The sequence below is a fragment of the Coregonus lavaretus genome (genome assembly GCF_964263955.1).
Source record: "Coregonus lavaretus genome assembly, contig: SUPER_35_unloc_1, whole genome shotgun sequence".
NCBI classification, from domain to species: Eukaryota; Metazoa; Chordata; class Actinopteri; order Salmoniformes; family Salmonidae; genus Coregonus; species Coregonus lavaretus.
The window spans coordinates 1533497-1546463 of NW_028167181.1; the positions used below are offsets into that span (position 1 = coordinate 1533497).

The window sequence follows — 12967 nt, forward strand, 5'->3', positions numbered from 1 at the left end:
GGGCAGGCTGGGTCTGTAGGGAGGGAGGGGTCCAGGCTGGGTCTGTAGGGAGGGAGGGGTCCAGGCTGGGTCTGTAGGGAGGGAGGGGGGCAGGCTGGGTCTGTAGGGAGGGAGGGGGGCAGGCTGGGTCTGTAGGGAGGGAGGGGGGCAGGCTGGGTCTGTAGGGAGGGAGGGGGCCAGGCTGGGTCTGTAGGGAGGGAGGGGGCCAGGCTGGGTCTGTAGGGAGGGAGGGGGGCAGGCTGGGTCTGTAGGGAGGGAGGGGGGCAGGCTGGGTCTGTAGGGAGGGAGGGGGGCAGGCTGGGTCTGTAGGGAGGGAGGGGGGCAGGCTGGGTCTGTAGGGAGGGAGGGAGGGGTCCAGGCTGGGTCTGTAGGGAGGGAGGGGGCCAGGCTGGGTCTGTAGGGAGGGAGGGGGCCAGGCTGGGTCTGTAGGGAGGGAGGGGGCCAGGCTGGGTCTGTAGGGAGGGAGGGGGCCAGGCTGGGTCTGTAGGGAGGGAGGGGGGCAGGCTGGGTCTGTAGGGAGGGAGGGGTCCAGGCTGGGTCTGTAGGGAGGGAGGGGTCCAGGCTGGGTCTGTAGGGAGGGAGGGGTCCAGGCTGCGTCGGCCTGCCTAGCTGCCTGGCTTGCAGATGTCTGCATTTCTATGTGGATGAGTTGTGTAGGCCTACATGTACACACACAGAGACAGACAGACATCGCATAGACAAAGACATCACATAGACCGCTCCTGTGTGTGTGTGTGTGTGTCGCCACACATGCCACCAGCATTGTTCAGTCCCGTTTTGGACCTGGATCCTCTCCAGACAATGCCCCTGGGGCAGTCAAGGCCAAGGCCCTTCTGGCTACCGGGTGCCTGCCTCGTGGACGGTGGGTGAGGCGAGGCGAGGCCTTTTTATACTCTTGTCTGACAGCCGGGGGTCAGCCCAGATGGCATCTGGACACTGAGTTCATGGAAGTAGGGTAGGTGCTAGGTACAGCACCCCTGTGATGGACAGGACATGTCCATGTTTAAGGACGGTCACCAGTTCATAAGAGCATGGTACTGGGATCACATGCCAATACTAAATGTATGACCTCACTGTACTGCAAGCCTCGTGGTGTATGATGTGAATAGGTAATCATCTTCATCAAACGAAGTAGTGATTTTCAGTATAGACTCAATATAATGATTTACTAATGCTTATACTTGTTAAAGGTACATTGTTGTACGAATGATCCTCTCGAACCCGAAGCCTGTTATTTACTTGCTAGACCTAATGAGGCTTAATGGGAGACTAGTTCTCCGCTAAGCTTCCTAGATACACACTTTCACTTTAACTTTTATCATCCCACAGTTAGAATCCTATTCAAATTGAAGCGGATAAACAATTTCAGTAATTAACAGATTGCGTAAGAAAGAATGCCCATAGGATAGCATCATCCTACTAAGTCTAACAATGTTTGTTTACATGACGCTGTCGTCTTAATTACCGACTAATTACGTTGTTTTTTTAAAGGCTATTTTTGTTATTATAAATATATTTATCTTATTTGTTTATTGTTCAGGGGATTTTTGTTCAAAGCAATTAACACTCTAACCCCTCAGAGTTTGTCAGAGAAGTTTATCCTTCCTCTCTTCCTCGTAAATAGCCAACCTGCTGCTTTTTTAAATTCAGCTTGTCAGTTGAAAAAACTCTTAAAGATTCAACTGAAAGAATTCCAGATGACTGTTTGGGAACAAAGTGAATTGGAGTTAACTGTAAGTCGCTCTGGATAAGAGCGTCTGCTAAATGACTTAAATGTAAATGAGTTTGATCATGAAACAGCTGCCCAAGTGACTCTTGATGTGGTGCTCTGCTCTGGTGAATCTCAAAGCAACCTTGTCCTCTTTGAATTAAAGCACAACCCTGACATGATCGACACTACCAGCTCGGATGGTTAGCCTACTGTTAGTGTTGTTGCTGGACGTTTTTTTGAATGAAACAGAACAGTCTTTGTTCTGCCAGTCGAACCCAGATAAGGACAAGAGCAGGACCAAATGGGAGGCAGGAGAACATTGCTGTGTCCCTGACACCAGTGCTGTGTGAATGGACCATTGAGTCATTGACCCTGGCTCAATGGGATTAAAGGAGTTTTGGATCAAGGCCAAGAACACAGCCATGCCATTGCCCACGCCTGATCCACAACAGAAATGCGTAACAGGCTGTAACAATTCAGAGTGTTGCCTTACGGCACTTTTCTGGTTCATGGTCAATAACACGGCCATGCCTACTTTCCTAATACAAACAGATAAACAGGATTTAGCAGTTGCGAGTATTGCCTTTCGGCACAGAGATCTGGTCGTACAGTACATTCAATAACACAGGCAGCCATGTCCACCCATGATACAAACCGAGACATGATACAACAGTTCAGTGTTGCCTTTCGGTGCGGTGGAAATCTGGTTGTGTGCCCGTTGCCATTGCCATGCCAGTCTCTCTGCGAGTCTCCGGTGCGACAGAGGAGCGAGATTTCCCCTGTGAATCTATGGAGGAACTCTGTGAGTACAGCAGAGGAAGCAACGCTGTCGGTGTTACCCCGCTGCTCCACCACACTGTGACTGACACCTGTTCTGCAGTGGGTGTAGCTATGCTACCTGCTGTGCAAACACTTAAAAACGCCACCCGTCTCTTTCTGTTTCCTCAGGGATTACCCAGAAGTTTGTTGTTCGTTCTGCCACGGAGGTAAAAGAAGGGCTCACAAGTTTTGATAAGCAGCACTCGCATTAGCGGAAGAATTAATAGTCCAGATGGATTTGAGTCATTTGATTAAGTAGCTTAAAAGGCCTGATAATGAAAAGTTATTGCGAAGAGAATGCAGACTTTTCATAACATTGAGAATGTGCTTTTTACTCAGTCTATGTTTGTGTTGCTAGGCTACCAGTTGGAAACCTACACTGATCATAGCAATCAAGTCTGGTAGCTTCAATCAATCGGAACATCCGACAGCGAATCGCTCCCCATAGCTTTTCTCTATAGTTGCGTCCTGATTCTCTGGAGGGGTACTGGGTCATATTCCTGTCTGCTCCCCAGGTGAGGAGAGGCCAGCCTGGGCTGAGACCAGCAGAGTTGTCCCCCCTCCGTCTGCCCCATCTGTTGGTTGTACTGTGCCGCGCCAAGCCCAGAGCAGGCACATCACAGACATGGGGTTTGAATATTTGATACCAGCCTAATTAAGTATGCCCTTTACTGGAGACGATGTGCTGCTATTCTCCTGAGCCGGGCCCCTGCTGGCTTCAAGGCTACGCAGCCAAGGTTGTTGTTTTGCTGTCATGTTGAAGCTCTGCGTAGCCTGGTTGGAGCTCTCTGCGTAGCCTGGTTGGAGCTCTCTGCGTAGCCTGGTTGGAGCTCTCTGCGTAGCCTGGTTGGAGCTCTCTGCGTAGCCTGGTTGGAGCTCTCTGCGTAGCCTGGTTGGAGCTCTCTGCGTAGCCTGGTTGGAGCTCTCTGCGTAGCCTGGTTGGAGCTCTCTGCGTAGCCTGGTTGGAGCTCTCTGCGTAGCCTGGTTGGAGCTCTCTGCGTAGCCTGGTTGGAGCTCTCTGCGTAGCCTGGTTGGAGCTCTCTGCGTAGCCTGGTTGGAGCTCTCTGCGTAGCCTGGTTGGAGCTCTCTGCGTAGCCTGGTTGGAGCTCTCTGCGTAGCCTGGTTGGAGCTCTCTGCGTAGCCTGGTTGGAGCTATGCATAGCACCAGTGCTCTTTGAGCCACTGTAATCTCTACAGTCCCTTGACTCGTTCTTGAGCGTTCAAGAAAACCAGGCTTCTAATAGCACAAGACCACAAACTAGTTTTGTATCGGCGCTATCGTGAGTGACTTCTGAGTGTCATGGACAGTCTCACTGACTGGAATTGTTGGATTTGTAACTCTTGTCAACCAACAGACTGCATGATCACACAAAATAGCCTACACGCGTGTCGATCACACTAAATAGCCTACACGCGTGTCGATCACACAAAATAGCCTATGAATGCCTACTCTACTGATTTTACCGACGGTAATACAGCCTACTCAAAAGCATCCACACACACCCAGCAGGGAACCGTCCCAGCTGTCTCAGGAATGCCAGCTTGTTGATTCAAGCCTGCTAGGAATAGTTTGAGGATCACAGAGGAAAAACTTGGATTCGTTTTCGGGCTCCCATTTTCACTCTCTAATAAGCTCAATGGGTCTAATTCATTAGTAGTTTCTACCTTAACCTTGAAACTTTTGAAAATTCCATTTGTGTGTTTCATTAAATGAGAAATCACTCTGAAGTGATAGAAATAGAGGGGGCTGTTCAACTGCCGTCCATAGAAACCTTGCTTGTAGCTTTAGACTAAGTCTGAAAATAAGAGCATGAAAAACATTTCAGACAGTAAATACTTTGGAGTTGAAAGTTAGTTAAATCCAGACTATTATTTGGCTTACTAAAATACATACACGTGTTTAGCAGATGTTATTGCGGGTGTAGCGAAATGCTTGTGCTTCTAGCTCCGACAGTGCAGTAATATCTAACAAGTAATATCTAACAATTTCACAACATATATCCAATACACACAAATCTAAGTAAGGAATGGAATTTAAGAACAGGAACATTGTTAGGCTAAATACTAATTATTTTCCTGTTGGTTTGATCTAGCAAAGCAGGCCAGCTCTAGCCAGGCCTGAGGAGAATGTCAATGCTAATTGCCTCGTCCATCAGTCCTACGCTATGGATAGCAACAAGATAGCACCTGTGCCCTCCTGTGTGTGTGTGTGTGTGTGTGTGTGTGTGTGTGTGTGTGGGTTTCGCCTCAGGCTACAGAAGCCTGGATATCCAGCTAAAAGTGCTAGCCCTAGATAGATGGCATCATTTTGTCAGTTGCATCAACTCATTGCGTCGACTCATTCTCCATCGCCCATCCCTCCATCTCTTCCTCCCTTTTATCTCTCCTAGTTCTCCCCAACAGGTTGCCAGGTAACAGGGCTGACAAAGCCTCCACAGGGGTGTTCATGTACTCTCAGAACACTACATTGCTTAACCTCTACGGGATCGGTGTCCCGTATACGGGACGGTTGAGCTAACGTGCGTTAATGTGATTAGCATGACTGTTGTAAGTAACAGCAAATTTTCCAGGACATAGACATGTCTTATATGGGCAGAAAACTTAGATTCTTGTTAATCTAACTGCACTTGTCCAATTTACAGTGAAATAATACCATGCTATTGTTTGAGGAGAATGCGCAACAACAAAAAACGTATCACGGCAACTGGTTTGATACATTCATCTCTGAAGGTAAATAATATACTTACATTCAGTAATCTTGCTCTGATTTGTCATCCTAAGGGTCCCAGAGATAAAATGTAGCATAGTTTTGTTTGATAAAATCAATTTTTATATTCAAATGTAGGAACTGGGTTCTACAGTTTGAACCCCTGCTGTCTCTGGCTCCACACCCACCCCGCCCGGCCATCTAGATGTGTGAAAGTTGGTGTATGAGCCAATTATCCATCATGTATGACATTCCTGGGAGTGTGTAAACTTATATTTTGTATTACCATATCATTTTTGTATGTTCTCTATAGCACATTTGGGCAGACTTGATACAAAATAGTCCAGTATTGCAATGCTTCACTGGATCAATCTGAAACTTTGCAGACACACTGCTGCCATCTAGTGGCAAAATCTAAAATTTCCTAAACTGCAATATTAAATTGTGGCCTTTCTCTTGCATTTCAAAGATGATGGAACAAATAAATAAATAGAAAGCGCATATTTTTTTGTTTGTATTATCTTTTACCAGATCTAATGTGTTATATTCTCCTACATTAATTTCACATTTCCACAAACTTCAAAGTGTTACCTTTCAAATGGTATAAAGAATATGCAAATCCTTGCTTCAGGTCCTGAGCTACAGGCAGTTAGATTTGGGTATGTCATTTTATGCGGAAATTGAAAAAAAGGGTCCGATCCTTAAGAGGTTAAAGAGCAATTCCGCCACTTTGAACCTCATATTCATTATCTCCAGCACCAAACCAGTGTCTACATATGTGAAAACTGTGCGTTTCTATGATGCGTGGTTAAAAAGATAAGAAAGGTCCTAAAAAAATGCTTCTCTGTCACAGTGTAGGATTAACAGTACAAAATCTTAAAACCGGCAACGAGTTTCTAGCCCATGGGATTGTCTTTTCTTGCTCCCCATGTCACCGGGAATCTCATAGTATTTGAAAATCACTGTTTTAACTTTTGATGTCATCAGGTAGAACTTTTTAACTTAAAATGTTTTCTGCTGAACTTAGAAATATGCAGTTTTCACATACATTGACACTGGTAGTGTGCTGGGCATACTGAAAATCAGGTTGAAAAGTGGTGGAGTTGTCCTTCAACACCACCAGTTCACTACTAAACTGGCAGTTTGACTGATATGCCAGTGTGATCGGTCTGTCTAACTCTGGAGCTAGTGAACTGTGCTTCAGCTTGTGTTGGTAGTGTAGCAGTAGTGACATTGACTACTTCCACAGTATGCTCTACTCTATGTCCGTCTGTCTGTCTGTCTAAACCAGGACACTTATGAAGTCTGAACAAAACAAGCCCCTTTTCTCTCCCTCCCTTCCCTGTCATGTGTCTCTTTGGGCCACCTCATTACAGGAGACTCAAAATGGCCTCCATGTTATGCTCTGTGGAGACCGGTTGTGACCCGCAGCTCAGCCATTGCTCTCCTCCCTCCCTCACCCTGTCCTGCCACAACGCTGACAGCTTTATTGGCCCAGGCCAAAGGAACACTCTGCCTGTCGTGCTGCCTGGTGTCTGTACTTGCAACTTTTGGACACTTCAACCCACATGCTTACTCACAGAAGTCTGCCTGCTTGCAAGCAAACGTTTGCGAGCGTGTGAGCTGAAGTACATTTTTGCATCCAATCATATGGGTAAATGTCAAGGGATATGTGTATGGGTGTACAGGAAATGAGTAAGTGTACCCTTGAACAGATCTATAAACTCAGGTCTGCCTGACTTCTGCGATGGAGGTGGCGCCGCTTTGTCCTCCCTCTTCCTCCATCACACCTATTATTTGTAATTAACTCTGAGAGCCAGCCAGCCAGCCTGTCGTAGAGTAGGTGGTGTTTTCCCACAAGCCAGCTGCCCGCCAGAGACAGAAGAGACCCCGCAGAGCTGAGCCACAAAAGGTCACGCGCAACCGTCCGCCCACGCCAAGGCAAATGCAGCTCAACTCCCGTCCAACTCTCCTGCTGCCAACCACTGCGCCTCAGCCCTCGCCGACACAATCTTAGACTAGTTCTCATGGAAACCTGGCCGGCCTGGACACATGGAGATGGCAGACAATCTCCTGCCGCCTCATGTTAACTGAACCCGCCGTCAGAGGGCATTGTGAGCTAGCTGCAAGGTCCAATAATAACAGTGGTTGAATTTCCCCACGTTATTGACCAGACTTTGATAATTGGACCTAGATTGTGTGATGCACACCACTGTATCTGGTCCCCTACTGTGGTGTGGGAGGGAGGGATGATTGGCTATGGCACCAGGTCTCTATGACAACGACCCTGGCTGCTGATGGCTGTGTGGTCTGTAGGTGACAGGCAGCCAGCTCCATGTCCACCAACCAACCTCCCTCCCACGCTGGTTGGATGTTCTAATAAAAATCCTGGCCCTGGTAACTGTTGCTATGCGACTCTCATGATTCCCCCCTAGTGCCAGTCTATTCAATCAAAACCCCACAAGACTCCCCTTTAGAGGGTGTCTTGAGGAAAGAGTGACTGAGGAACACGTTCCCTGCGCAGAAATCTCTCTAAGCTTGTATTACACGTTCACTGGCAGCTCAGGCAAAGAACAAAAGCGTTTCACTGCACCTGCTTTAACATCTGCTTTAACATCTGCTAATCTGTGTGCGCGACAAATAAACTTTGATTTGAATGTAGCCTGTATAAAACACAACACAGAGAACTGCTCAGAATCCTGGTGCAGTTCCAACAATGTCCACCAGAGGGAAGCAGTGCTCTGGCTGTGTGGCCCCATAGGCTAAGACTGTCTGCTGCAGCTGTGCTGCCATAGCAGCAACCCAGGCTTCACACACTAATCAGCTATTTCCCATCTGCTTCCCACTGTCACTGGACAGCCTCATTCAGTCGTGTCTGTGTGTTTGTAGGCCCACACTGTCTGCTCCTCTGGGGTAGCGTCACAGCCTCCGAGAGACACAGAGCCACACTGGTGCACAATGCAGGGGGATGGAGGGACGGGGAGAGGAGGCTGTGTGGATACGATGAGGGTCATGAGGACTTCTAGGCCTACAGTAGATTTGTTTATTTCACTGCATGAACTCAATCTCACCTTTTAAACAACCTCATCTCATACACTGTGTGGTGAATACAAAGGTACTCATTAAATTGGCAGAAAACACACACACACACATACCACCTACTCTGGGCCATACCTCAACCCTCTGTAGTTGTGGCAGCTCGTAGGCACACTCCAAACCCAACGTGTCGAGAGGCAGAGTGGAGCCAAACAGTGGGGATCACTGAGTAACACGGATAAACATTTGGCTCAATGAACACGTTGCCCCCACGCACACACATCCTCTCGTCCCTACCTCGCCCACCAATTTCCATCTCTACGCAAATTGACTTTGGAATTTCCCCTGCCGCCTGCCTCACCCCTGTAGCAGCAGAGCCTCTGTTGCTCGCCACCCGGTTTGGCTGACGAGCACCGCAGCTTTGACACACTCACCACCCGGGATTAGATTGGAATGGCTCTCTGTTGACAACTGTCTGGCCCCAGGCCTCTTTGCGTAGAGAGCGAGCATTGGGGCAGTTATTAGGCCCCAATGGCAAAGCCACAGAGCGCCCTTATTTTAGGGGCGCCAGCCTCGTTGAGCATTGGGCATTGCATTTTTAGAACACACATCCCAACTTTCCATTGTACATTATGGCCATTCAGGATTGTAAGACATGTATATCTGGCCATAATGTACAATGGAAAGTTGGGATGTGTGTTCTAAAAATGCCTGTGTGCCCAGGCCAAGCCAATTTGTCTTTTGTTTGTCCTTGGAGAAATGTGTTTAAGGACTATTTCTCAGAAAAGCAGCCCTAGACATTAAAGATGAATGTCTGCTTGTGATTCTTTTGATCTTCAGCTAGTTATGCTTCTCTCAGAGGAGCTTTCTGTTGCGCTTTAGTCTGTGTGTGTGTGTGTATACTGTGTATATATACTGTGTGTTTGTGTATACTGTGTATATATACTGTGTGTGTGTGTACACTATGTGTGTGTATATATACTGTGTGTGTGTGTATATATACTGTGTGTGTGTGTATATATACTGTGTGTGTGTGTATATATACTGTGTGTGTGTGTGTATATACTGTGTGTATATATACTGTGTGTGTGTGTGTGTGTGTGTGTAAATACTGTGTGTGTGTGTGTGTGTGTGTGTGTATATACTGTGTGCTTGTGTATATACTGTGTGTGAGGGTGAGAAGGTCTGGATTCCTATTGAAAAGACTGGAGGCAGGTTTAAACCGCTCTTGTCAGAATTGACACGTTGCTGCTCCCAGGCCAGTAGTGCACCAGAGAGGGAGCACTGCCACTTGTCTTCATTCTGTCAAATAGCTGTTGGCTTTTTGACTTACCTCATGGACGTTTTCAGATTTTGAAGCAATGCGTTGTTTAGCAATTAGGATATGGAAATAGGCCTATGCTTCTGCAGAGCTGAACACAACCCTATGTCCCAACAGTGTCTCTTTAAACTTCAACTGTTTTTCTTAGAAACGAATCAAACACCAACTAGAAGTGGTATTCTTAATCCTATATGGATGTTTTCAGATTTAGTTGGTTATACCTGGAGTACTTCTCCTGTCTTATCCAGTGTCCTGTGTGAATTTAAGTATGCTCTCTCTAATTCTCTCGTTCTCTCTTTCTCTCTGAGAACCTGAGCCCTAGGACCATACGTCAGGACTACCGGGCATGATGACACCTTGCTGTCCCCAGTCCGCCTGGCCTTGCTGCTATTCCAGTTTCAACTGTTCTGCCTGCGGCTACGAAACCCCTACCTGTCCCAGACCTGCTGTTTTCAACTCTTAATGATCGGCTATGAAAAGCCAACTGAGAGACCTGAGCCCTAGGACCATACGTCGGGACTACCGGCCGTGGTGACTCCTTGCTGTCCCCAGTCCGCCTGGCCTTGCTGCTATTCCAGTTTAAACTGTTCTGCCTGCGGTTATGGAACCCCTACCTGTCCCAGACCTGCTGTTTTCAACTCTTAATGATCGGCTATGAAAAGCCAACTGAGATTTATTCCTGATTATTATTTGACCATGCTTGTCACTTATGAACATTTTTGAACATCTTGGCATGGTTCTGTTATAATCTCCACCCGGCACAGCCAGAAGAGGACTGGCCACCCCTCATAGCCTGGTTCCTCTCTAGGTTTCTTCCTAGGTTTTCGCCTTTCTAGGGAGTTTTTCCTAGCCACCGTGCTTCTACACCTGCATTACTAGCTGTTTGGGGTTTTAGGCTGGGTTTCTGTACAGCACTTCGAGATATTAGCTGATGTAAGAAGGGCTATATAAAATAAAATTGATTGAAAATTGATTGATTGATGTTATTTTCTCTAGGCCAAACTCTTGTTCAAATACTGTGTTGAATGTTCTTAGTTGAATGCATTCAGTTGTACAACGGTCTTGGTATCTCCCTTTTCATTTCCCTTTACTCTGGCACCCGATCCATGTGAAAGTCATTTTAACATTTTCCTACAGCTTTCATCTTCAATGCTATTGTTATAGGGTAACAGCTTCTGGCCTCTGCGACCGTAAACGCTGGCTGTCGGCTGGTGTTTATGCCCAGCGGAGATGCTAATGTAAACAGGAAGGAACCTCAACCCACACATGTACACAGTGGCATGCTGTCGCTGTTCAGGGACTGGTTAGGATTACTCATTCATCAACTTTGTGCTCTAGCCTGTGTTGTATAGATTGGTACGGCTAATCACTCACTGTTGCAAGGGAGGTGTGACTGCAAGTGTGTTATAATGTAAACAGCGAGCAAACAGTCTGTGTGTGTGGTCCGGTTTGAGCTAAGCCTTCCCAGCGATCCATCATTCCTAGTCACCATACAAGCCCAGGCCAGAATGAAACCCTTACCAAGAGCCTTGTTATGCCTTGTCTGATATGTATGTGTTTGGCTGTCAGAACCTTCCAGATGTGTGAATAAGGGAATGTGTTGCTACGGTTACGCGTAAACGGCTTCCTGTTTCTGAATAATCTGATATATTTGTTTCATATTTTAAAGGATTTGCAAGTGTGCTTGTAAGTCTTATGTCCTATAGAACATACGTTAGCCTGATGCATTAACCACTTCATTAAACCTGGAATCCTTAATTGTGAAACAGTCATGTCCGTTTGGGATATTACAAGAACAAAGAAGTTGCTGCAAACAACAAAAGTTTTTTCCTCCCCGAAAATCATTGCATGTGCGATGTACTGCAATTTACCATGCTGCGCAACGCTCAGCATGGCAACAAAAATGACAACGGTGGTGGGGTGGCCAGTGGCGCTGTTTCCCACTACTGCGGGGGATACTTTAAGTCATAGGCTAATATCTTCCAATACTTTCCCCTCAGTTTTTAGCCATATTTAGACTTCTTCTTAGAATTTTAGTTTCAGTGATATAGGCCCTAGTCCTAGCAGCATTGGCTGTCATGGTCAGAAACAGTTGGTTTTAAATGTGTCCACTCAGCCTCATCATCACTGAGACGCTGTGAGGGATTTGAAAGTGTGCTGAGTAACTTGAGGTCCAAAAAGGCTTCACCTTTGATACGTCAGCGTTTCGGAGCTTTCAACCCCAGGGACCCCGAAGGGAAACGGTTGCACGGTCGCAGTATAGACTACAGGAGTAAAGTGTGCTCTGGAATAGCTCTGCTGACAAGGTGGGTGTGTTGATTGTGTTTGTGATCACTGGGTGGTGATGTGTGTGCTCTTTGCTTTTGACCAAAATGATTAAGTCAATTGCTTTGTTTACTGAGGATGAGTTACCACCATGCAGGTAAACCTACCATATTCTCATTAAGCAGATCAGACCCTTTAAGATCCTATAGGCTAATATAGCTCATCGGAGTTAGCATATTGGCGTCCGCTTGAACTGTCACCACAACCATTAACCTTTTATAGTACCGCTCAGTTCATCTCCCATCCCCCTTTCTACCTTCAAATCCTGACATCTAAATCTCCTCAAAGTCTTGGAAGTCATCATCCCTCTGGAGGCTATATAAAACTGTATGACATTCAGGATAAGAGATTCCCTCAAACCGAAGGCTTTGGGCTTGCATTCCCCAGGACCCAAGGTTAAATCCCCCAACATGGCTGGCATTCCTACCATTTACCTTGGGCCTATCATGTTAGCAGACATAAGCCTCAGCAGTGGGTCCGTGGCACAGTTTGGTAGTTGGAGATTAGCCAAAAAGCTGATGTAGCCGGAATATAGACATGGGAGATACATTTGGTGTAGCCTATTCAGGATGTGTTCGGAAGCAAGCATTTTTGCTGGTGTCTCTGTGGTCACCTTTATCACCAATGGCCTGCCTTGCTTGAATCCATGTGTATGCACTCTTGACTGTTTACACTAAACCTCAGTGGGAAAGGGACTAATGCTGCTAGCGCCACATTCAGACTAGAATCACACACTCAGACAAAGGAGAGTTATTTTGTACTTATTAATTATTCAGTTGCCTGCGAACATCCAGAAGCAAAACCAAATGAAGAGGCCTCTCGGTTCAAGAGGACTAGGGCTTTGTTTTTCGTTACATCTTTATTGATAAGGGGGAGTCAGCATTCTTTGTTGTCTGTCAGAGGGAAAAAATGTCTGCCGAGTTGTGAAGACTCTGTAATCCCCACTGATCCAGACCTATTTCTTCTTCTTCTGTAGTTGAATTTTCCCATAGCAATTATTTCTTTCTCCAGCCTTCTTTCTCCTTTTGATTAGAATTTGAGGAAGGTC

General features: G+C 46.6%; 2 protein-coding genes across 3 annotated transcripts in view; both read left to right on the forward strand.

Moving 5' to 3' along the window:
- Positions 1–12967, forward strand: part of tmem154 (transmembrane protein 154) — a 633868-nt gene that overhangs the window by 90645 nt on the left and 530256 nt on the right. The gene's annotated exons all lie outside the window — the stretch shown is intronic.
- The window catches only part of LOC311109952 (FHF complex subunit HOOK-interacting protein 1A-like), a gene marked incomplete at its 5' end in the record, with an annotated part of 20080 nt that continues 19123 nt past the window's right edge, over positions 12011–12967 (forward strand). Inside the window, one exon of the mRNA XM_084188469.1 lies at positions 12011–12016. Coding sequence (XP_084044595.1) covers positions 12011–12016 — 6 coding nt within the window. The remainder of the gene's footprint in view (positions 12017–12967) is intronic.